This window comes from Penicillium samsonianum (assembly GCF_028829775.1).
Source record: "Penicillium samsonianum strain IBT 33392 chromosome Unknown utg000003l_segment0_segment0, whole genome shotgun sequence".
Lineage (NCBI taxonomy): Eukaryota > Fungi > Ascomycota > Eurotiomycetes > Eurotiales > Aspergillaceae > Penicillium > Penicillium samsonianum.
In genome coordinates this window covers 5,307,137-5,330,376 of record NW_026643261.1, presented here as the reverse complement: position 1 = coordinate 5,330,376, position 23,240 = coordinate 5,307,137, and the positions used below count along the sequence as shown (strand labels likewise).

The window sequence follows — 23,240 nt, the reverse complement described above, 5'->3', positions numbered from 1 at the left end:
TGACCAGACCATAACACCTCTCCTTCTTGCGGTTGAATTTACATCTTCGTGTGACTCGTCTATCAGTATAATGGACCTCCATATCCTTAACGAGGCCGGACGGGATCCCCCTGGTCTACTGGGCTACGCAAAAGGTGGAGCAAGAGTGACTTTCGACAGATCAGACCCCTTTACTACGTATAATCCAAGCGCACATACTAAAACAATTGATGGCTTTTTCATCTAATATCTCCAGCAATGTGTTGCACCGTTACATATACCTCTCAGTGTATTTTGACTAATAGTAGGTGAAAAAGGGGATGCTATAACAGCAAAGAACCGATGGCATACACTTGGATCCGAATACTTAAACCAGTGAGATGCTTGGCCGTCCCTCGTCCTTAAGAAGTTGGCTTGTCTGAATTGCCTCGTCGCTTCCATATAGACGCCAACTAGTGGAAGAATTTTAACTATTAGACTAAACTAGTATATGTGGGCTGCTTTTCATATCACAAGGCAATATACGGAGTACTTTGTACATATTGCGTGGATATTAAACTATAGTTAGACAGAGTGGCTTTGAAATCTATCTACCTAGTCACACGCCACCCGTGGACTGCCACAGTGCCCAATTGGGAAAGATACCGTTTTTACATCAGTTTCATAGTGGGTTTGCAGATAGATGGCCTAAGCTTTCAACGAGATGTCAAATTGACTAATATACAGCATATCATTTTTATGTTCTAAAAAAAATCCGGTCAAAGTAAAAAAAAGGGGCAGATAAAGTTGAACGTTAGACAGTTAAACGCCTGCCGGCTTCTCCCCTAAATCAAATTATGACGATCTAGTGCAAGACCCATCGGAATCGATCGATCGTGGGATATCGGATCTAAGGAGTTCGTAATACACAACATACGATGGGTACATTGTACGATATATTGCACAAAGTACGGAGTACAGAGTACTTGGTACGGTACAATAGTAAAGGAGTCGAGAACTCCACCTGCAGCGTTTTTGAACGGTTGAACATGAAAGATCGACTTGCTCAATTTGCCCCTGAGAGTACTAAACCAAGTACGGAGTATATAATAATATAATAATAATACTAACTACTCCAAGTACGTACAACATATGTTGTACGGAGCACACTACTGCGGAAACGAATCCGAGATCCGCTCTAAATAACTTTTGCATTTTCTTTGTCCCTGAAAGCCCCATATGAATCTTCGGATTACTCCATCCGACTTTAGTACCTTCAAATAACCAAAGCTGGCCAAAAATGGTGGTCGGTTCGTGTGTTCCCGCTAAGCAGACGGCTCACGGTCTGGCGATCACTTCGTCGCACCAATGACCGGCTTGCGCGGAAATTGGAAGCTCCATCGTATGCCACTATTCAAGCCCTGAATCCACCGTCGTTCTCTCCCGTTCGACATAATTAGACATTTGGAACTCTTTGACAAAATCGCTGATTGGTGCACGATCGCTGGTGGATGTCTCTGGGAAATCACCAGAGCAGCTTCTCGCCCATCGGCCAGCGATATGGATCCTGTCAAAAAAACTTCACGTGTGGATCAGCCTCGGATGGGGCAGCTCTTAGGCTCTCAGCCTATGATGCAGGCTGAACGTTTTCCGAGAAGAAGGAAATGTCCACTTGCTGCAGAATTGACCCATTCTTATGCAGCTTTTGACCTAGCAAGATATTGAGTGTTGGGCCAAAAAAATCCCCCGAGATGGATTCGAAAAAGAGACAAAGACTCGACTTGAGCTGCAATTGCCGAAGCAAATTGCCGAATCAAACTTTCAAACAAAGAAAAAGGCCGTATATTCTTAAAATTTTTAGCGTTAGAACCGTCGCGCCTCATCTTAGGATCATGGAGAAGACCGGGTCGCTCCCCCTGATCTAGGCACAAGACTGGTGTTAGATCTGCACTCTGCTTTGACAGGATACCTACTCCGGACTGGAACCCTATTCTATTTTTTGGGACTTTGCGATTTGACTTGACTTTGTTCTTCTTTCTCCCGCTTTTCTTTCACTATGATATGACACCTGAACCTTGTGACGGTCTTCAATTCTTCGAGCTTGGATGCCATGACATCAACTTGTTTAATTCTTTATGACCGCTGGTCTCGTCGCTCCCTTAATAATTAGCTTGACATTATTCTATTTTATTTTCCTCCTGTCTACGCTACCGTTGCCCTTCATTTTCCAATTGCGCACCGGTTTTGCGCTTCATATCTACTTCATATCTACTTCAACCCTTCAAAATGGTGGGATTGAAGAAACTATTCCTGACGGACAAGACTCATTCTCGTCCGGCAACCAGCCTTGGACTGGAGAGCTGTGGCATAGATCAACCCTATTTTCACACGGCGGTTGACTCGCCTACACGAAGTCACTTTGAGGGTGGTTTCCTGTCCAGAGATTCGCAGTCACTAGATGTGGCTCATCATTTTGATCAAATCGAGAAGCAGTTCGAAGATCTACATGATCGACTGAAACGGCCGACATCTTCTCAATCCCAATTGCCGCCTCTCAGCCCTCATTTCGCGCCCAAACCTCAGAATGGCCGACATATCGACTTGATGGATGCTCTGCTCTCTACGGAGCAAAATCAAACGACTACCCCGGAGCCAATTTCTCCCCCTGTCAGCCTATACAACGAAGATGTCGCGGAACGAAACATGACCCGGTTTCTACGGATCCAAAACCGGAATGGAATTGCCCGCTCGGGTATACTTTCGGCCTTATACCAAGAGGACGTGGCCGACAGAAATATTGCGAAATATAGCAGCCCTGGTCGCTCTTTGTCTCACTTAAGTTCTTGGTCATCGCCGGCTGCGCCTGGTAGAGTACGGATTCCAGAAAGCCAACGGCGCAAAGCCAGGAAGCGGGACCCAGGGAAGCCGAGCTGGGCATCAGCAGAAAATCTACGGACAAAGCTCTCCCCAGATGATGGCTCGGGCACTTCATCTCCACGATCACAGTCCCATCTTGGCAACTACCTTAGACCCCAGAGATCTGCGCCGAGCCTGTCTGCAGACGAAGGCTTTGTCCCACAAGAAGATGGACCCCCAACTCCTGTCCAGCGCCTGGGTGTTCCCCCTGCCTATAAACAAGGCAAAAGGTGGAGCAACACTCCTCTGCCGGATAGTCCTACAATTCCTATTCCTATGGGTGATAGTGACGGCGCCGCCAAGGCTGCTTCGGTACCACAACAACCTGCTACAATAGCCCCCAGGACACAAATATCGCTCCCTCCGCCACAGTTATCAGAGCCAAGCTCCAAAAAGAATGCACGAGGACTCTCGATCAATACGCAATTAGCTGCCAAAGGACCTCCAAAAATTGCGCACCGTGCCATCCAGCCGCCAACACCCTCAACTTGCAAGTTGAACAGGGCTCCCAGCATCGCAGAAGTGATGAACAGTCCTTTGCCAGTTCCCAGCCCAATCAGTCCCCCGAAATCATCTTCACGCTTCGTAGACATGATGGACTTTTTCACCAAGGCTTACAAGTCCGTCCAAGGCTCCCACTCAACCTACGAGACACTGCAGGACGCCATAGTCCGCGAGGTCAATTCCCACGAGGCATTCCGCCGAGTCCCCGTGCCCGCCCCAGGGCCTCCATTCACACCCTCGTCAGACCAAGACGAGTTCAGCAACGACTCCAGACCAGCAACAGCACTCCACCGAAGCCTCTCCGCGAAGAAACGGCTCATGAACAAGAACTCGTACAAGCACAAGAGCACCCCCGAAACCCGCCGTAGCATCTCAACCAGCGTCGGCTATGACCGCCTCCTACGAAAAGTCTCCAGCTCCCCCGCTCGTCGTCGACACACCGACGCCCCACCCCCCACCCCAGGTTTCCTGGCCGAATTCCAACCTCACAAAGAGCCCATCATCACCCGCCCCGGATCAGGAGAGCCAATCACGTACCTGGACGTGCTGCACGCAAGCAGTGAACAGCGACCTATCTCAACCGGCGCCTGCGCAAGCCCCTCTGTATCTCGCAAACGAGGACGCTCGGAATCCATCGGCAATCTTGCCGCCATGACCTGCGCGGGCCCTGATCTGTCTTTTGCCCCCGGGACAGTCTACTGCATGCAAGCTCACTCGACTCCTTCGAGTAATACCTCACAGGAAGACAGTGACGATGATATCATTCACCTCCCTAACCTGACTCCCCCGCCGCGTGTGCAGATCGAAGGCGTCGACGAGAATAACATCCGCTATGTCATCGATGCTGCTTCGCCGGATGAGGCGCAGAAACTCATGTACTGGCCTCAGCAGGTTCGCCGCGGTGGTACCAATCATTACGGGAATAGTCTGTCGCCGTTGTCTCGTGCTCGCATGCAGCTTCGTGGTTCGCGCTCGGTTGAGACTTACTAGGATGGAATCAACATTCTTTTCGAACAATTTCCCGACCTAGGCGGGGATATTTCTATTTTGCCGCATGATAACGATGCTCTCATGACTTTCTTCCTCTCTCTCTCGCCTTATTGCGTTCTCCCAAAAAAAGCCGCTCAATCCTTTCCAGTCTTTTCATTATCTCTTGGCCCTGTCGAATTGACATTCGATATGGCGCTTGTCAATCCTTCTTTGTCATACTCATACAACTTGTATCCATATATCCCGTCTATATTAACCCTAGTCTATCTCTCACCATTTCTTTTTTCTCTTGTCTTGTCTCGGATCCTGCCAACCTCCAAAGATTTCCTTCTTTTGTCTTAATACCTTGGTTGCATGATTTGGCCGGAGTTTCTGTCATGTCAATCTTCTTGTCATTGTTATCACCAGTGTATATTAAAACTCCTTAGCGTTTGCCATATCTATCAATATCCTATTATTCGCTCTGCAGATAATTGTCTCTTCCCTCGTGAAATGAGTATTTGTTGTAAATTCCATTATACTCCTGGTTCTATAATTGATCAAAGGGTCAATTCATACCATCACGTTTCACCTACATTCTTCCTTTTCATATCAGCTTTCTGTTTCTCCTTGGGCATAGAGGCTCAGCGTCCTGCCCTCGGGATCTCGGGGTTTGGAATCCCCAAGGCTGCTGTCTTGTGCTATTTATGTATGTGCTCTTTATCATTAGCCTGATACTAGTTTACGGGATTGCGGGTATCAAAAAAAAGCCACACAGATAGACAGAAAGAAACGAAATCCTAGAAAAGCAATAATGACATGTCTCATTTTCATAATATCATTGCCACTACCTGCCATTTCCCCTTAAACTCCACATTGACAAATCAACATATTGAAGGGACGCCTCGGAACCCACAGAAGAAAATGCCATATTGTCTGATGCTTCAACTTTGCTTCCCTATGTACTACTCCGTAGAGAGTGTCGCAAAATACACTGCCTTCAGCACTCGGCGGTAGTGACCACTAGTGGTTCGGACTGCATGGTAGTTTTGGCGACAGGAGATGAAAGATCTAATTTGGATGCAACGCAATAGCTTAATAAGAGCCTGTATTGAAATAGTTAGTGTTTTGTCGTGGATAATGGGGGGGAAACCCCTGGGAATTAGAAACTTACGGCCAAACATGCACCACTTCTCAGCAAGACGCTGGCACTTGGGGTTGCAGCAGGGAGTGACACCTTGCTCAAGACCCTCGGGCTGCTCGAAAGGAATGCACAGAGACTTAGCGCCCATGCTGGGGGCCTTGGCATCCTCAGCCTCGCCGGAGTCTTCCTCGGCCTTGCGGGCACTCATATCCTTGATCTGGTCCTCGCATTCCTCGGTCAAGCAGTGGGGAATGACACAAATGTTCTTGTTGTTCAGAGCGGGAACAAAGTCATCCCACTTAGTGACCTTGATGCGGTGGGCCTTGAACTGCTCGTCGGCACGGTTGTACAGATCAGACTGGATGGTCTCAAGAAGCGCAGGAACGCCAGTACCCAGCTCGGGGATAGGGATGCTGCCCTTGCCATCCTTGCCGGGGATATCACGGCGGGCGGTGGTAACAAAGTGGCCGGCGGACTCGCCGGGACCGAATTCAATGCGCAGAGGCACACCGCGGAGCTCGTACTGGTTGAACTTCCAGCCGGGGGAGTAGCTGGTCTTATCGCTGTCGGCACGGACGCCGGCAGCAACGAGGACGGCGACGAGGCCGTCGACCTCGGCATTGAGCTTCTCCCGCTCCTCTTCGGTAGTCTTGGCTGTGAGACCGACTGGGACAATGATAACCTGGATCTCAGCGACACGAGGAGGAAGGACCAAACCCTTGTTGTCACTGTGGATCATGACCATGACACCCAGTGAGCGGGTAGACAGACCCCAGGAGTTCTGCCAGACGTGCAGAGGGGGCTTCTTCTCATCGACCGTAGCGGTGGGATCCTCAACAGTGATACCGAACATCTTACTGAAGTTCTGGCCCAGTCCGTGGGATGTACCACCCTGAATACCCCGGCCAGTGGCGGGGATGTAGCCTTCGACAGTGGTGGTGTAGTTACCGCCGGCGAACTTCTCCTTCTCGGTCTTCTGGCCCTTAACGACAGGCACGGCAAGGAGCTCCTTGTAAATCTTGGCATAGTAGTCAAGGATGCTCAGAACTTCCTCGCGGGCAGCACCTTCAGTCAGGTGAGCGGTGTGACCTCTGCACATTGTTAGTATGTCATTTTGAACAGAAAGGAGTGTCAAGAACATACTCTTGCCAAAGGAACTCTCGTGACCGGAGGAGTGGTTGAGGGTTCTTGAATTCCCATCTCACTGTTGATATTAGTAACATTTCGAGGGTATGGAGAAAGAACGGAGGCCGCACCGACTGAGTTCCACTGGTTGAGACGAAGGGGGAGATCACGGTGACTGCGAATCCACTTGGCGTAGTAGGGGTACATGACAGTCTCCGAAGTAGGGCGAATGGCGATCTTCTTCTCGAGGGGGGTCGAGCCACTGGAAGTATATGTCAGTGCAGTTCAAGTGAAGTATAAAAAGGCAGTATAGGTTTAAGGGACGGCATACGCATGGGTGACCCAGGCAACTTCAGCGGCAAAGCCCTCGATATGGTCCTTCTCACGCTGCAGAACATCCTCAGACACGAACAGAGGGAAAGAGCAGTTCTTGACACCCATTCCCTTGATGGCTTTGTTGAAGTATTCTTGGATCTCCTCCCAGATGAAGAACAACGCAGGCTTGAGAATGAAGCAACCGGAGACATCATAGTAGTCCAGCAAATCACCCTTGGTGAGAACCTGCTGATACCAGCCAGAGAAGTCCTCCTCCTTCAAGACATCAATACCGATCAGCGCGGCACCATCAACCTTCTTCTTAGAAGCTTTCTTGGCCTCTGGCTTGCCGATACCCTTCTCTCCCTTGTTCGAGGCCTTCTTATCAGCCTTATCCGCCTTCAATTTGGCGAGCTTCGCGGCTTTTTTGGCGGCGTTCTTTGACTCACCCGCCTGGTCTTCGGCGGGGTTTTGAGTGCGGTCAGGCAAGGTCTGGGGGCAGCGCCCTCGAAGGCGCGGTCGTCGCTGGGGTTCTGGCTAGCCATGTTGAAGAAGCGAGTGTCTGACTAGACAATGAAAGGGAAACCCGAGTCGAAAGTAAGATTGCAAGCAAGCGAAATCGGGGTATGACTCCCCTCCGTAAAGTGGGATGCGATATCGAAAATTACTAGCACACCGCCTTGGCAGAACTTTTAGTGCCCACAGCACCCCCCCGAAGCCAGACAGCTCTGCCATCGCATCGAATAGCTCATATTACATCGTCTGTTTTAACTATGGCAGGCATTTTTGAGGCGCCGCGGAATGCGGACACGCTCTGTGGGTCTTCATCTAATCGATCATCGTTTTCGTTACAATAAACTGACCAGTCTCGCACAGTCTTGGGTGGGCAGAAAATCACCGGTGCTGATGTCCGTGAGCAGAATGGTATGTTGAATAATTGATGGGGTTGTTGTTGTTAGGGATTGACAGCTGATTCCTTGCAGTTCTGGCAACACAGGCGATCGCCAATGTCATCAAATCCTCATTCGGTCCGTCCGGTTTGGACAAGATGATGGTGGACGACATAGGGGTATGGAAACGATAAACCCCGCAGACTTGGCTGCAGCTTCTAACATCTGGCAGGATGTGACTGTGACGAACGATGGCGCTACTATTCTGTCTCTTCTTGATATTGAGCACCCTGCGGGCAAGATCCTTGTTGATCTGGCCCAACAACAGGACAAGGAGGTACGGGCCTCTACAACAGACGCACATTTCAAACACACGCTTATAATATAAATTTCAATAGGTCGGAGATGGTACTACCTCAGTTGTTTTGATCGCCGCTGAACTTCTCCGGAGAGGCAACGAGTTGATGAAGAACCGTATACACCCCACCACGATCATCAACGGATACCGAATTGCCCTGCGCGAAGCCGTCAAGTATATGAATGAAAATGTTACGACTAAGGTGGATAATATCGGAAAGGACAGCTTGGTCAACATTGCGAAGACTTCCATGTCCAGCAAGATCATCGGTTCCGATTCCGATTTCTTTGCGAACATGTGTGTGGACGCAATGCTGCAGGTGAAGTCTTTGAACCAGAGAGGCGAAGTCAAATACCCAGTCAAGGCCGTGAACCTGCTTAAGGCTCACGGAAAGAGTGGTACCGAGTCCGTACTTGTGGACGGTTACGCGTTGAACTGCACTGTTGCTTCCCAGGCCATGACAACCCACGTGGCCGATGCCAAGATCGCTATTCTCGACATGAACCTGCAGAAGGAGCGGATGAAGCTCGGTGTTCAGATTACAGTGGAAGACCCCGATCAATTGGAGAAGATCCGTCAGCGGGAGTCCGGCATTGTTATGGAGCGTGTTGATATGATCCTGAAGTCTGGTGCCAACGTCGTCCTCACGACTAAGGGCATTGACGACATGGTCCTCAAGCTTTTCATTGAGAAGGGAGCCATGGCAGTCCGTCGCTGCAAGAAGGAGGACCTGCGCCGCATTGCTAGGGCCACCGGTGCTACCATGGTCAGCACCCTCTCTGACCTTAACGGAGATGAGAAGTTCGAGGCATCAAACCTTGGACACGCAGAGTCGGTTTCGCAGGAGCGTATCTCGGACGACGAGTGTATCCTGATCAAGGGTACCAAGATCCACACTGCGGCTTCCATTATCCTCCGTGGTGCCAACGAGTACAGCTTGGACGAGATGGAGCGCTCTGTTCACGACTCTCTCTGTGCCATCAAGCGCACTTTGGAGAGCGGAAGCATTGTTCCCGGCGGTGGAGCCGTGGAAACCGCACTTCACATCTACCTCGAGGAATTCGCAGTCACAGTTGTAAGTAATATTGTTCGCTGTTACTTTCTCCTTTATCAGTTTCTAACATTTGCACTACAGGGTTCCCGTGAGCAACTGGCCATTGGCGAGTTCGCACAGTCTCTCCTTGTCATCCCTCAGACTCTGGCAGTCAACGCAGCGAAGGATTCATCTGAGCTCGTTGCTCAGCTCCGTGTCCGCCACGCCCTGTCACAGCGTGTGCAGGACGGCGATGCTAACGAGGAGGAGAAGGCCATTGCCAAGAAGAAGACTTACCGCAACTACGGTTTGGATCTGACGAAGGGACGGGTTCACGACACTTTGAAGGCTGGTGTGCTGGAGCCCAGCATGAGCAAGATCAAGCAGCTCAAGAGTGCTGTGGAGGCTTGCATATCCATCATGCGCATTGATACGATCATCAAGCTGGACCCCGAGCAGCAGCAGGATGACGGCCACGGCCACTAAGCCTGAGCTCATTTTGACTACCCCAATCCCAAAAAAAGGCAGTAATATGATGTGACATAGATGATCAGCAGTAGTAAATTCTCATTTCTGCTGCAACTGCATATGAACCAATTTCTCTCAAAGTAGATACATGAAACCCGTAGCACTAAACAACCATTCTGCTAGATCTATATCCCTCATTGCCGCCTGGCGGCCATCAACTTGCGGTATTCTTCAACAATATTCCTCCGCTCACCAGCCAACTCCTCACGGCGTCTCAAACTCCCAACCGCAGCAGGCACATTGGCAACATCAACCTTAGCCCCACCACGCACCTTAAAGATCTCCCGGGGTTTAACCAACTGAGGCGGCGCCTTCGCAACCTCAAATGGATTCTTCTTCCGCTCCTCGTCACGCTTCTTCAGCTTAGCCCAAGGATCAGGATCATCGTCCCCGCTATCAGGAGCATCCCCATCAGCATTCATTCCCTTCTTCTTGTTTTTCTTCGTAGCCTTCTTCTTCTTTCCCCCAGCGGCCTCAATTTCCCACTCCTTCCACTGCCGCAACTCAACCTCCATCTCATCCTCCCGCTCTTCCCGCTCCTCCTGCTCCTTCTCCCGGATCTTAGCGTCCTGTTCACGCCACCCCTTCTGCAGTCGCAGCAGATGCTTCTCATGCTTCGTCCGCTTGTGCTGCTCCTTGTTCTTGGCGTCACCTGTCTTGACCGACTTGGTCATCTGCGACAATGGCATTTCGCGGTCAACACGTGCTACGAACTCGGCCAGCCGCTCGCCAGGCATGATCTTGGGCATTTCGGTCTTCTCCTTGGCGGAGGGTTTGGGTTTTTGCGTTTCCGCTACCTTCGCGGGCTTCTTCGATGACGCTGTTGCGTCTTCTGTAGCATTGCGCTTGCGCTTGTTCGGGCGCTCGCCCGTCTTTAGTCCTGATGGCGCCCGTCGACCTGTCTGCTGGTATTGCATTAGGCGGCGGAATGCTTTCGGGGTGTCGTCTTCGGTGACATTCTTGAGGCGGTGGGTGGGTGCTTTGTTGGCGCTCTGGTTCTGATCTTTGGATTGGTTCTTGTTGACGAGTTTTTTGCCGTTCTTGCCTAGCTTGGGCTTGACCACATCGCGGACTGGAAGTGCTTTTGCTATCTCTGAGGGTGGGAGATCGAAGTGGCTGACGCGAGGGGAATCGTCAGTATTGGGTTTTGAATAGACCTAGTAGATTTCTAGTGCTCACGCTTTATCGGCTTCGCCGCGTCTCTTGTGTTTGTGAGGCATTTTGGGTGGTTTTGCAGTGGAAGATTGGAGGATTGGAGTTGTTGGCGGAACTTTTTTTCATCGAGGTTGGCCTTATCTTATCGCTCGGTATGACCCCGGGGACGACCTCGACGTACACCCCGGCCTGTAGACATTTCTACTTCAAATTCACCTTTGAAAATATTAGTTTATTGGCCCATACTCGATGCAGATGTATTACATTAATTGGACTCGATGAATGAGGGACAAGTTTGTTCCAGTCAGATACTAATGCAAATAAGCCCGGAATAAAGGATATGCTACGCTAATTAATATGCCCTCCCAAACGCCAGTAAAATGCCCACAGGCAAAAAAAAAAGAACCATCCAGACACCTCGGAAAATGCAAAACAATAAAAAGCACAAAAGACGCCGGGGAATCATTCGTCTTCGTCGTCAATTGAGTCTTTCATATCAGCCCAGCCACACATCCAGCGTTTACCCTCAGTTTCACCACCATTTCGAAGCTCGCGAGCCTCGGGTCCCTCACGCCAGCATCGAGCGGAGTAGTCGTCACTCACAGAAATGAGTTCACCAGATGGCGTCCAGGACAGACCAGTGACCTCTTTCTGATGGCCTTCGATGAGAGGAGTGCCTGATTGGTAGATTGGGATGGTATCTTCGAGACGGCCGGACAGCCCGATTCCAGAGTTGGTACGACGAAGTCCTGAGCGGGTGGTGAAAAGGGAAGTCCTGCTAGGCAGAGATTCGGCTGGTGATGTCACGGGAGAATTGAGGTACCGTTCATCGGTAGGGAAAAGAATGGGGCAGTGGTCGCTGCTCCCAGTAGCCAGCATCTCCGGATGATCGTGGTTTGCTTTGCGCACTGCTAATTTCACATAGAATGAGGAAATTTGGAGGCGAGGGTGGCGGAAACCATAGAGAGGCCCAAGACCGTCTTTGTCGGAGCCTCCAGTCCTTCGTGGACGGTTGTTGTTGAGTGAAAGTTCAGGCGCATGCCCAAGAATCAAGTGTGAGGTCGAATATGTGTAAACGGTGTTGTCTCGGCAAAGTGTGTACAATCTTGAGCCATCTCCTCCAAATGCCATGGAAGTCAGGCCAAAGCGTCGATACTTCACATGGCTTTCTGGCTCTTGTGTTGTGGATAGAGGGATGACAGGTCGACCACGACGATTGTTGTGTGCTGTTCGCAAGTCCCAAAGCCGGACACTTGCGCTAGCCTCAGAAGCCGTAACAAAAAGATTTTCCCGGCCAGGTGAGAGAAAAGCGAGGGAAGTAACGGTGATGTCGGTCCGGCCAATTGGTGGCACATCATTTTTGTCCATGGTAGGTTTTTGAGAGGTTGTGTATGCATGGGCACCTTCAATTGTATTCAGAACGTGGGGGTATAACATCTTTGGAGGTGCAGTGGTCGTGGCGTTTTCGGTTTCGGATTCCAGGGAGCATTGGACTTGCAACGCAGGCCGTTCAAACCCTTTGCAGCGGAGATCCCAAATATTGACATTTCCATCCCGACTGCAAGTAGCAAGAACCTTGTTGTTGGACGCCGGTTGGAATTGGATACGCTTAACGGAGGATGAGTGATTCGATAAACAGTGGATGGGTCGTTGTGTTGTCATATCAATAATAAGAGACGTTTGGTCGCCAGATGCTGTAGCCAGTAGCATGTCGTCCGATGAGAACTCGAGGTCCATGATCGAATTCGTGTGTGGACGGAACCCAAGATATGCGTTCGCGAACCCAGGATCCTCGTCAATCGATGAATCCAAGAGGCGAATTCCACCCGCTTCGTCACCCACTGCAACAAGAGAATTTACTTCCGATTCGTTAGCATGTATAGGGAGCAGTCCGGTGAAACATGACTTACTGTTGCATGAAGCATTACAGAATGGGAGGGCCACTGGACCCTCCGATCCGTTACCAAACTCGTGATGGTCCCGTGATTGCGAATAGAAGTTGGAAGTAAGATCTTGCCAGCCTAGAGAGAAGATTAGAGGTATGCAAGTAAGTCATGGGATGAGTACCAACCAGCGCCCGAGTTTGATCGTAGGGTTACTTTATTTGCCCGGGCCCCGGCCACAGTTCGCATAAACAATGCACCAGATGATTGCAATGCCTGGGAGCGGCGCACAGGGGCCACGGGGGGGTTTCGCTTTGGTGGACTTGGTGGTGCTAATGCATCAAGATGGATGTCGATGTTTGGAATCTTAATATCTTGTTCCACATCATGCGTCGGAGACCGGACACGAACTCTCTTAAGAGGCGAGGATTGCGGGGAGACGACTGAGGAGAATGAGTTCTTTCTTTTCCTGCTTGGGGTGCGAATAAAGTCCTCCGGTAAGCCATCATGGGGACTTCTGGTGCTGCCAGCCTTGGTTCTCGAAAAGGCTGGCCCCAGACGATTCACCGCGGGCGATGTTAGTGCCCGTAAGGCCTGGCGGCTGGTTGAGGGCGTGATAGAAGTATCCCCAGTGGGTAGTAAAGAACGCGGGGTGAAGAATCGACGGAATGACCGGGGCGTTACAGTCGGTGGCTTTCTGGGTCTGCGAGTATCGGAAGCAATAGACGGCGGGGATGAGGGTGGCTCTGGAGGAGGAAGGACAGGCTCTGACCGGGGTACCTCCGGGAGATTGGAAATGTTCATTGTGTGTTTAATAATAAAAAAGCAGAAAGAAAAAAAAAAAAAAGGCTATGGATGCATTGATGGCTGGAAGACTAGAGGCTAAAGGGGATCGGAGATGAATCGGGGAAGTTGGATCTTTTTTTCGTGTCGCGACGTGACGCGGTCGTGTCAAGGCATCTAAGGCATTTTACCCCCCTCCACCCTCAATGTCGAACTCCTTCAATCCCAATTATTCCTCCTACGGATATCTAACGCCAAGTTGGCTTGGGCTAATCCCTAGGCCCATTCGTTTTGGTTTTTCGTCCTAAAACGCGTGGAATCACTATACATCTAGACGATCTTGATGTCAACACTGTCCAATTCCAGACAACAACTACTTCATTGCCAAAGTTAACAATCTATGGAATATTGCGATATCAGATATTTCCCCTGGCCTAAAAATTAGAATTCCCTGCAGTGCCATTGAGCGAGCAGCCCAACAATGACGGCGTAGCCTTGTATAGGACACTCCATATAGGCAGCTTGCACCGCGTCATGTGACCTAGATGTATAAGAAAACATCCTGTTTTGTATGGAGAAGGCCGCTATCGAAGAGAAGGCATAGACTTGTGATTCAAGTAGGACATTGAATTAATTAAAGGACGTAGAATTTCTCTAGTAGACCCAACAATCCGGCTATCTCAAATGGATTCTGACGATCGTTTGTAAACATGGATCCGCTACCCAATTGTAACTTATCAGCAAAACTTTTGACGTGCTACAATCATTTAGATTATGACGGATTTCGAGGGCTTGCCAAGGAAGCAAGTGAAGAGGGAGTTGAGATTGCTTAGGCAAGACAACTGGAGCTCAAATCTACGTCACACAGGACAAATATCCACTACCTGAATTGTCAGACAACTGACAAACAGATAGCTAACTAACTACAAGTTGTGGCAGACATGCTCCGCCCTGTTTCAACTCCAAACGGAAAGAGTTGCGGCAGGACCTCATTCAGACGAGACCTGCCTGCCAATCGTCTCTATGTCCGATTTATAGCGCAGGGGAAAATCGCACGAATGACTAGACTACTCGACCACTTGATGCAATAACCATACCCCAAAGCGCTGTTGCTATTTCCGGAGAATCACATGTATGCGCATTGTCAGCCGCCAGTGTTCTCACCACCGGGTCGATTGAGCTCTGCTTGCCAGTCGTTCCCCGACCTAGACGAAATTCCCAGGACGGAACCAACACGGCGACAGTAGCTCCATCGTCGTCTGCAGTCCGCATAACGCTGTTGCTGCAGGGGCAAGCCCTGTTTTCTCATCCCTTCATTTCGTCCTCTAGGCCAATCGATCATGAGGCCAACGAGGGTATAATTGACGAGGCACACTCATCGACAGGGACGGGGCTCCGTAGATCACCGGAATATGTACGGCCGCATGAAGAGCTGATATAGGTCGAGGGGGAATGGATAATTGCATACGGTCCGTCGGCGTCGCGAAGGGATAGAGTGCCACTGCGTACCTCTCTTAAACACTTACAGACCTAGCAACCACTGGCCGATGCGGATCGCGGCCGCAATAGTCTGGTCGGTCAGCGAAGCTAACCAGTTCGATCCTGGCCTTCCTCGGTTCCGAAATTGTGCGGACGCCATCAGCCAAGGCTGGCAAGACTCTCACTCGGCCTTTGCGCCCCCGAGGCAGATTTGAAGCCCTGCTGCTAAAAGGCAATTGTCCAGAAAGAGCATAGGGTGAATGCACCGGGAGACTACGGAGTAGCCAACAATGTGGGAAATAACACAGCCTATTTTACCACTAGACGATAACAAAAACCATGATTCCTGTTTAGGGCCTAGGGAGGCCATATCCCATTTCGACAAACAATCCATACTGCATTGCGGAAGATTCCCTGAGAAGCACAATAATAGAAAGGAAACACCGTATCAGCCTAAGGCGAAATACCAAGACATAAAAAGCCCTCCTCTCGCAGATATATTTAGGTAGGATATCAATAAATTACCTTGTACAGTTTGTTTTGTAGATTTTAATTGATAATAAGCAAAGTCGGTGGGATTTCAAGGCATTCATCCGTATGATTCAGGCATCAATTTGCTGACTCATGACCCCATGTCTCTACACCGCCCAGAAGGTTCTGCCGGGTCCGCGGAATTTTTTTTATCTTTCCTCTTGAGGAATTAGACCGCAATCTGCAACTGCACGATTCGGTTTTGCCAGTTTAAGAATGGCGCCAATCAAGCGCAAGGGGAATGCCCCCGAAGAAAATACTTCCCGCCAGCCGCAAAAACGTGCTAAAGTTGGAGCGGAGGAGGTCAAGAAAGACCACAAGAAGTCAGACGATGCTACCACATCCACCGCTGGGAAAGCTTCAGAACTTTCCGTGCTGCGTGATGACGAGCCATCGTTCCCTCGTGGTGGCGCAAGTGTTCTGACACCATTGGAGCGCAAGCAAATTCAAATCCAGGCCAACAGAGATGTCTTGTTCGAGCAGAAAGAATCTGGAAACAAGAAACCCACTCAGAAGACGCCTTCAAACGAATTCGCCGATGAAAGTGACAATGATGTTGAAATGGAGGACGAAGAAACCACCACGGCTACCAAGAAGTCGCGCAAGAAGAAGTCAAAGAGCAAGAAGTCCGCGGACAAGGAAACTGATGACAAGCAAGATGTTCGCATCGAGGGTCTTAGCTTCAAGGTACGTGCTAACAAAGTTTTACCATCGCATCACTCTAACAATTCCAGCGCATTGTACCCGGAGCCATGATCCTGGGTCAGGTCTCGAGTATCAACGCCCACGACATCGGCCTTTCACTGCCCAACAACCTTACCGGCTACGTCCCTCTCACATCCGTTTCGAAGGGCCTCGAAGACAGACTTGAGAAGATGTTGAACGACGAAGGTGAAGATGACGATGCTGAGGACAGCTCCGACGACGAGAGCTTTGAGTTGAAGGATCATTTCTATTTGGGTCAATACCTGCGGGCATTCGTTGTGTCTACTGGCAGCAACCCCGATGATCCAAAGGCAAAGGGCAAGAGGCGAATTGAGCTTTCGGTCGACCCTAGACAAACAAACACCGGCTTCTCGAAGTCCGATCTTGTTGTGAACTCGGCTGTCCAAGCGTCCGTTGTCAGTGTAGAAGATCACGGTGTGGTTATGGATCTTGGCATTGAAGGTTCAGAACTAAAGGGCTTCATGTCCTCCAAAGAGACCGACCCCAGTGTGGATTATTCTAGCATCAAGGAAGGCTCTGTTTTCCTTTGCATGGTCACTGGTCAGAACCCCGGTGGCAATGTCATCAAGCTGTCCTCCAACTTCCAAACATCCGCCTCGATCAAGAAGTCCAACTACCTCAGCTCGGCCCCTACGATCAACACTTTCCTCCCCGGTACCGCCGCAGAAATTCTTCTCACGGAAGTCACATCGAACGGAATGATCGGAAAGATTATGGGAATGCTCGACGCAACCGTTGATCTGGTCCAGTCTAGCATCAATGGCAAGATTGACCTGGAGAAGAAATTCAAGATTGGTGCAAAAATCAAGGGTCGTATTATTTCAACTTTCCCCGCCGCTGAGCCTCTCAAGGTCAGCTTCTCTATGCTCGATCACGTGCTCAAGCTCTCATCCGATGCTCGCGGTCCCGGTTCTTCTGATGATGCACCTGCTATCTCCGCCATTATCCCTGAGGTCAAGGTCGTGAAGGTCGATCACGGTCTGGGTGTCTATGCTCGGATTGGAGAGACAAAGCATATGGGCTTCGTTCACATGTCGAGACTCTCTGATGGCAAGGTCGAAACAATTGATGAAAGTTCTGGAGCTTTCCAGCTGGACGCCGTCCACGAGGCAAGAGTCATTGGGTACAACTCGATTGATAACCTCTACATTCTCTCATTTGAGAAGAGCGTTATCGAGCAGCCCTTCCTTCGCGTCGAGGATGTGAATGTGGGTGCTATTGTAAAAGGAAAGGTTGAGAAGCTTCTGATCGGTGCCGATGGTATGAATGGATTGATTGTCAACTTGGCCGACGGAATCACCGGTCTTGTTCCCTCCATGCACTTTGCGGATACCATGCTTCAGTTCCCAGAGAAGAAGTTCCGCGAGGGCCAGAAGCTTTCGCTGAGAATCCTCTCTGTGAACCTCGAAAAACGCCAAATTCGTTTGACCCTGAAGAAGAGCTTGCTCAACAGCGAGTCTACTATCTGGAAGGACTACAAAGATATCACTCCTTCGGCTCAGTCTCCTGGTACCATTGTCAACCTTCAGAGTCATGGTGCTGTTGTGCAGTTCTACGGTGAGGTCCGTGGTTTCCTTCCTGTTTCTGAGATGAGTGAAGCCTACATCCAGGATCCGGCCCAGCACTTCAGACTCGGCCAGGTTGTCAATGTTCATGCTCTGAGCGTGGATGCATCCCTTGGAAGACTTGCTGTCTCGTGCAAGGACCCCTCGACATTTACCGAGAAGTATCGTGAGGCCTTTGAAAACCTCCACCCCGGCCACCTTGTTACTGGAATCGTCTTCGAGAAGTCTAATGATGATGTACTCCTCAAGCTTGACGAGTCGGGCCTCGTCGCTCGTCTCGACGCTCAACACCTCATCGACGGGCCCCCATCGAAGCAAAGCTCGATGTTGTCTAAGCTCCGCGTCGGACAGAAGCTGAACGATCTTTTGGTCCTCAACATTCAGCGCGCTCACCGTCTTATCAAGGTTTCTAGCAGGGCCAGCTTGAAGAAAGCTGCCAAACAGAAGAACATCCCGGGCCAGTTCGAGGAAGTCCAAGAGGGCTCCCTTGTCACAGGATTCGTCCGCAACATCACACCCGACGGTGTCTTCGTTGAATTCCTCGGCGGCCTCACTGGCTTGCTCCCCAAGCGTCTTATTGAAGACGCCAACCTCGAGCAGCCTCACTACGGGTTGACCAAGGCGCAAACGATTGTTGTCAATGTCCAGTCTGTGGATCAGGAATTCAAGCGCTTCATTCTGAGTATGAAGCCCGTTCAGGCTACCCAGGCCGCTCCCAAGAAAGCGGTCAAGCAGACTGACGAGACCGTTGCCAACCCCGTCGACGACAACATCAAGAGCATGTCCGATTTCACCTTCGGCAGAATCGTTGAGTGCAAGGTCGTCTCTATCAAGGCAACCCAGGTCAATGTGCAGCTCGCGGATAACATCCAGGGTCGCATTGATGTGTCCGAGATATTCGACGACTGGAAGGACATCAAGGATCGCAAGCAGCCCTTGCGATTCTTCAAGGCCAAGCAGACTCTCTCCGCCAGAATCCTTGGTGTTCACGATGCCCGTAACCACAAGTTCCTCCCCATCAGCCACCGCACTGGAAAGTACCCTGTGTTCGAGCTCTCTCTCAAGCCAAGCTACGTCAAGGCTGCCAACCCTACCCCTCTTAACATGGAGCAGGTTCAAGTCGGCTCCTCTTGGATAGGCTTCGTCAACAATGTTGCCGATGACTGCCTCTGGGTTAACCTGTCCCCCAACGTGCGCGGCAGACTGCGCTTCATGGATGCATCAGACGATCTATCCTTGTTGACTGATATTGAGAAGAACTTCCCCATCGGCTCTGCTTTGAAGGTCCAGGTCACTGCTGTTAATGCCGAGAAGGGCCACCTCAACCTCTCTGCAAAGCAAGGATACGACAAGCTCACATTTGGAGATATCTCCGTTGGCATGATCTTGCCTGGTCGTGTTACCAAGGTCACTGAGCGCCAACTCGTTATGCAGCTCGGCGAGTCACTTGTCGGCGCGGTCAACCTGATCGACCTCGCAGATGACTACTCCAAGGCCAACCCTACCGTACACAACAAGAATGAGGTTCTCCGAGCCTGCGTTATTGCTGTTGACAAGTCCAACAAGAAGATTGCCTTGTCGTTGCGCCCCTCCAAGGTCATGAGCTCCTCTCTGCCCGTGCAGGACCGTGAGATCTCTTCGCTCAAGGAAGTCAAGCCCACCGACATCATTCGCGGCTTCGTCCGACGAGTCACCGATTCCGGTCTCTTCGTGGCAGTCAGCCACGATATCACAGCTTACGTCCGCGTGTCTGATCTTTCCGATTCGTATCTCAAGGAATGGAAGGACTCATTCCAGCCGGATCAGCTCGTCAAGGGCAAGGTCACATTCGTTGACGCCGAGCAAGGCAAGCTGCAGCTGAGCTTGAAGGAGTCTGTTCTAGACCCCAACTTCAAGGCTCCGATCACTCTTAAGGATCTTAAGGATGGTCAGATTGTCACCGGCAAGGTCCGCAAGGTCGAGGAGTTCGGTGCTTTCATTGTTATTGATGGGTCGTCAAACATCAGCGGTCTCTGCCACCGCAGTGAGATGGCTGAGAAGCGCGTCGAAGATGCTCGCAAACTGTACGACGAAGGCGATGCTGTTAAGGCCAAGGTCATTAAGATCGACCTCGAGTCGAAGAAGATCTCATTCTCACTCAAGGCTTCCCACTTCCAGGATGAAGAGGAAGACGACAGCGAGGATGAGGACAGCATGAGCATTGATGGTCTTGGCGGTGTCGAACTCGGCGAGGACGACAGCGAAGACGAGGATAACGATGATGAATCCATGGGAGGTGTTGATGTGGAGGATGACAGCGAGGAGGAGGAATCTGAGGATGACGATGAAGATGTCCCGATGCAGAAGCCCAGCAAGGCCGGAGGTCTCGGTGCGAGCGGCTTCGACTGGAGCGGCACCGCCCAGACCGATGCCACCGCGCGCTCCGACAGCGAAGATGAGGGCTCCAAAAAGAAGAAGAAGAAGAACCGCAAGGCCGAGATCCAGGTGGACCGCACCGGCGACTTGGACGCCAATGGCCCTCAGTCCGTTGCCGACTTTGAGCGACTCCTTCTCGGTGAGCCAGACTCCTCGCTGCTGTGGCTGCAGTACATGGCCTTCCAGCTTGAGTTGGGTGAGATCGAGAAGGCTCGCGCCATTGCTGAACGTGCTTTGCGCACTATCACCATGGGCCAGGATGCTGAGAAGCTGAACATCTGGGTTGCACTGCTGAACATGGAGAACACCTACGGTGACGACGACAGTCTCGAGGAGGTCTTCAAGCGTGCCTGCCAGTACAACGAGCCCCAGGAGATCTATGAGCGGATGATCAGTATTTACATCCAATCCGGCAAGAACCAGGTATGTGTTATCTATGTCGAATTTTACTCTCCACGGATGCTAACAATCTCACAGAAAGCAAGTGATCTCTTCTACGCAGCTCTCAAGAAGAAGGTTTCCTCCCAGTCCCCCAAGTTCTTCTACAACTACGCCAGCTTCCTCTTCGACACCATGGCCTCCCCCGACCGTGCTCGGGCTCTACTCCCGCGCGCCCTTCAGTCCCTCCCTGCCCACACCCACGTCGAAACGACCTCCAAGTTCGCCCAGCTTGAATTCCGCTCCGCCAACGGAGACGTCGAGCGCGGTCGTACCGTCTTCGAGGGTCTCCTGTCCTCATTCCCCAAGCGCATTGACTTGTGGAACGTGCTCCTGGACCTGGAGATCAAGGTCGGCGATGCGGAGCAAGTGCGCCGTCTCTTCGAGCGCGTCCTTGGTCTGCAGAGTGGCAAGAAGGGTCCCGTTAGCGTGGACGCTAGCAAGAAGCTCAAACCTAAGCAGGCCCGATTCCTGTTTAAGAAGTGGCTTTCCTTTGAGGAGAGTCTAGCTGCTGCCAATGGAGATGAGAAGATGGTTGAGGAGGTCAAGGCACGGGCTGTTACCTATGTCAAATCTCTTCAGGAGTAAATCTATAAAAAAAAGTGTGTTCATGTGAACCCATGGGTGTTTGGGGCCTGCATTTGTGAATTTCAATGTTGTACTTGTATATAGCGATGGAAATATCTTTATTTTTGTTATTCCCAGGTTTTCTCAATTTTGATCAATCAGCATCAACAATCCAGCACGTGTATATTCCACCAGTCCACGGGGTACTACCACCTACATATGTACCTACATATGTAGGTAATAGACTACTAGTAGATCCATGGATGTAACCAAATTGACCTTGAGACTACCACGGATCCAATCACCGCTTCTTAACATCATGGCTGCCTTGCGGTTTTAACCTCCGAACATTATAATGACAGCCCTGGTACTTTCGGTTTTTTTCTCTCTTTGCTTTCAGGTCACTCCATGATGAACTCTTCCCACCCATCCCAGACTAGACCAGGATCTAGTCTTCACTTCGATCCATACAGAGACTCGCTAGATACAGAAGATCCGAAGCTCAATGTGCATGACCCCATTGAGCTAGTGGGGTATCCGGCCCGCTCATGGCGTCAAGTCTGGACGGCCTTGGCTTGGTCTTCAACGTCTCTCGGGCTGTTGGAAGACCCATCTAAGCACAAGCGATCTTGTCGATCGCGATACTTACATGGTCTACGGCGTGCAATTATCGGAATATTCATTATGCTGTGAGTTTCAAGAACTATACAGGCCGTCTCTATGAGGAAGACCCACTGACCTATCACCGATAACAGAGGCATCATCCAATTCATCTCCATCGCCTGCGGTATCGTCCTCTCATTCTTCCCAGATGAATACGACCGCGCAGTTCATAATTGGATATCCAGCGCCGACAACGCAACCACTGTAGACAATACGCGCTGGCCCACCGATATCTCGCGCGATATCGTCCCTGTTGGCTGCCACTCCCACAACGACTACTGGCGCCGGGTGCCACTGTACTCCGCACTGCAGGCGGGATGCATAGGCGTCGAAGCCGACGTCTGGCTCTTCGACGACGAGCTCTACGTCGGTCACACCACATCGTCCCTGACAGAGCGCCTAACCCTGCAATCCATGTACATTGACCCGCTAGTAACCATCCTCGAGCGCCAGAATCCAACCACCAAATTCAACCGGGGAGGCGACAGCTCTATACATGGCGTATTCGACACAGACCCGGCCCAACCCCTAATCCTCCTAATCGACTTCAAAACCGCAGGCGCGGCAACCTGGCACGCCGTCACGAAGCAACTCGCTCCGCTCCGTGACCGCGGTTACCTAACCCACTTCAACGGCGACGAGCTCATTCAAGGCCCCATCACCGTCGTCGGAACGGGAAACACACCCTTCAACGTCGTCATCGCAAACACCACCTACCGCGATATCTTCTTCGACGCCCCGCTCGACAAACTCGTTGACACCGACCAACCAGACAACAACCCCCAACTAGACGCAGCCCTCGTCCCGGGCACAGATCTCGGCCAAGGCCAATCCGGCATGCCGGCTGCCATCGCCGCATCCACCTTCAACACCTCGAACAGCTTCTATGCCTCCGTGTCTCTCAAAAAGGCAATCGGCCGCCCCTGGCCCTTCCACTTCACGCAGCGCCAGATGGATATCATCCGCAGCCAGGTGCGCGTTGCGCACCAGCATGGCTTGAAGGTACGCTACTGGGCGCTGCCGAGCTGGCCTCGCAGTCTGCGGAATCATGTCTGGCGCGTGCTTGCGCAGGAGGGTGTGGATATTTTGAATGTTGATGATTTGGTTGGTGCTACTAAAGGGGATTGGAATACGGCTGTTTTCGATTGGTGGCCATGATGGCCATGCACCCGTAGCTGGTGGGTTCATTTTTTTCCCCCTTTCTTTTCGCTCTTACTTTTGATGAAATATGGGTTTATGGACTGGCGTTGGAGTTTTCCTGATTTACGATACCTCACCTTTTTCCATTGGCTTTA

The 23,240-nt window shown here is 51.0% G+C and overlaps 8 protein-coding genes across 8 annotated transcripts; 4 read left to right on the top strand and 4 right to left on the bottom strand.

The window, feature by feature from the left end:
* Nucleotides 1-2,244: 2,244 nt before the first annotated feature.
* Nucleotides 2,245-4,368, top strand: N7471_005640 (uncharacterized protein; the record flags this gene model as incomplete). Its single annotated transcript, XM_057278359.1, has 1 exon — nt 2,245-4,368. One exon carries the CDS (start codon nt 2,245-2,247, stop codon nt 4,366-4,368), a length of 2,124 nt encoding a protein of 707 aa, XP_057137969.1.
* Nucleotides 4,369-5,148: 780 nt separating this feature from the next.
* Nucleotides 5,149-7,476, bottom strand: N7471_005639 (proline--tRNA ligase; the record flags this gene model as incomplete). The annotated part of the gene is given in 6 exon segments (XM_057278358.1): nt 5,149-5,453; nt 5,522-6,582; nt 6,635-6,695; nt 6,748-6,878; nt 6,948-7,369; nt 7,381-7,476. 6 exon segments carry the CDS (start codon nt 7,474-7,476, stop codon nt 5,443-5,445), a joined length of 1,782 nt encoding a protein of 593 aa, XP_057137968.1. The 3' UTR covers nt 5,149-5,442.
* Nucleotides 7,477-7,504: 28 nt separating this feature from the next.
* N7471_005638 (chaperonin-containing T-complex alpha subunit TCP1) lies at nt 7,505-9,698 on the top strand (the record flags this gene model as incomplete). Its single annotated transcript, XM_057278357.1, has 7 exons — nt 7,505-7,555; nt 7,603-7,747; nt 7,808-7,855; nt 7,915-8,000; nt 8,054-8,158; nt 8,220-9,254; nt 9,315-9,698. 7 exons carry the CDS (start codon nt 7,505-7,507, stop codon nt 9,696-9,698), a joined length of 1,854 nt encoding a protein of 617 aa, XP_057137967.1.
* Nucleotides 9,699-9,874: 176 nt separating this feature from the next.
* On the bottom strand, nt 9,875-10,960 carry N7471_005637 (uncharacterized protein; the record flags this gene model as incomplete). The annotated part of the gene is made up of 2 exons (XM_057278356.1): nt 9,875-10,856; nt 10,920-10,960. The coding sequence occupies 2 exons, from the start codon at nt 10,958-10,960 to the stop codon at nt 9,875-9,877; spliced, it is 1,023 nt and encodes a 340-aa protein (XP_057137966.1).
* Nucleotides 10,961-11,357: 397 nt separating this feature from the next.
* Nucleotides 11,358-13,582, bottom strand: N7471_005636 (uncharacterized protein; the record flags this gene model as incomplete). Its single annotated transcript, XM_057278355.1, has 3 exons — nt 11,358-12,754; nt 12,806-12,916; nt 12,967-13,582. The coding sequence occupies 3 exons, from the start codon at nt 13,580-13,582 to the stop codon at nt 11,358-11,360; spliced, it is 2,124 nt and encodes a 707-aa protein (XP_057137965.1).
* Nucleotides 13,583-14,623: 1,041 nt separating this feature from the next.
* N7471_005635 (uncharacterized protein) lies at nt 14,624-14,833 on the bottom strand (the record flags this gene model as incomplete). Its single annotated transcript, XM_057278354.1, has 1 exon — nt 14,624-14,833. The coding sequence occupies one exon, from the start codon at nt 14,831-14,833 to the stop codon at nt 14,624-14,626; it is 210 nt and encodes a 69-aa protein (XP_057137964.1).
* A 954-nt stretch (nt 14,834-15,787) lies between these two features.
* N7471_005634 (putative rRNA biogenesis protein RRP5) lies at nt 15,788-21,303 on the top strand (the record flags this gene model as incomplete). Its single annotated transcript, XM_057278353.1, has 3 exons — nt 15,788-16,258; nt 16,306-20,700; nt 20,755-21,303. The coding sequence occupies 3 exons, from the start codon at nt 15,788-15,790 to the stop codon at nt 21,301-21,303; spliced, it is 5,415 nt and encodes a 1,804-aa protein (XP_057137963.1).
* Nucleotides 21,304-21,693: 390 nt separating this feature from the next.
* N7471_005633 (uncharacterized protein) lies at nt 21,694-23,103 on the top strand (the record flags this gene model as incomplete). Its single annotated transcript, XM_057278352.1, has 2 exons — nt 21,694-21,971; nt 22,038-23,103. 2 exons carry the CDS (start codon nt 21,694-21,696, stop codon nt 23,101-23,103), a joined length of 1,344 nt encoding a protein of 447 aa, XP_057137962.1.
* Between the last annotated feature and the right edge of the window lie 137 nt (nt 23,104-23,240).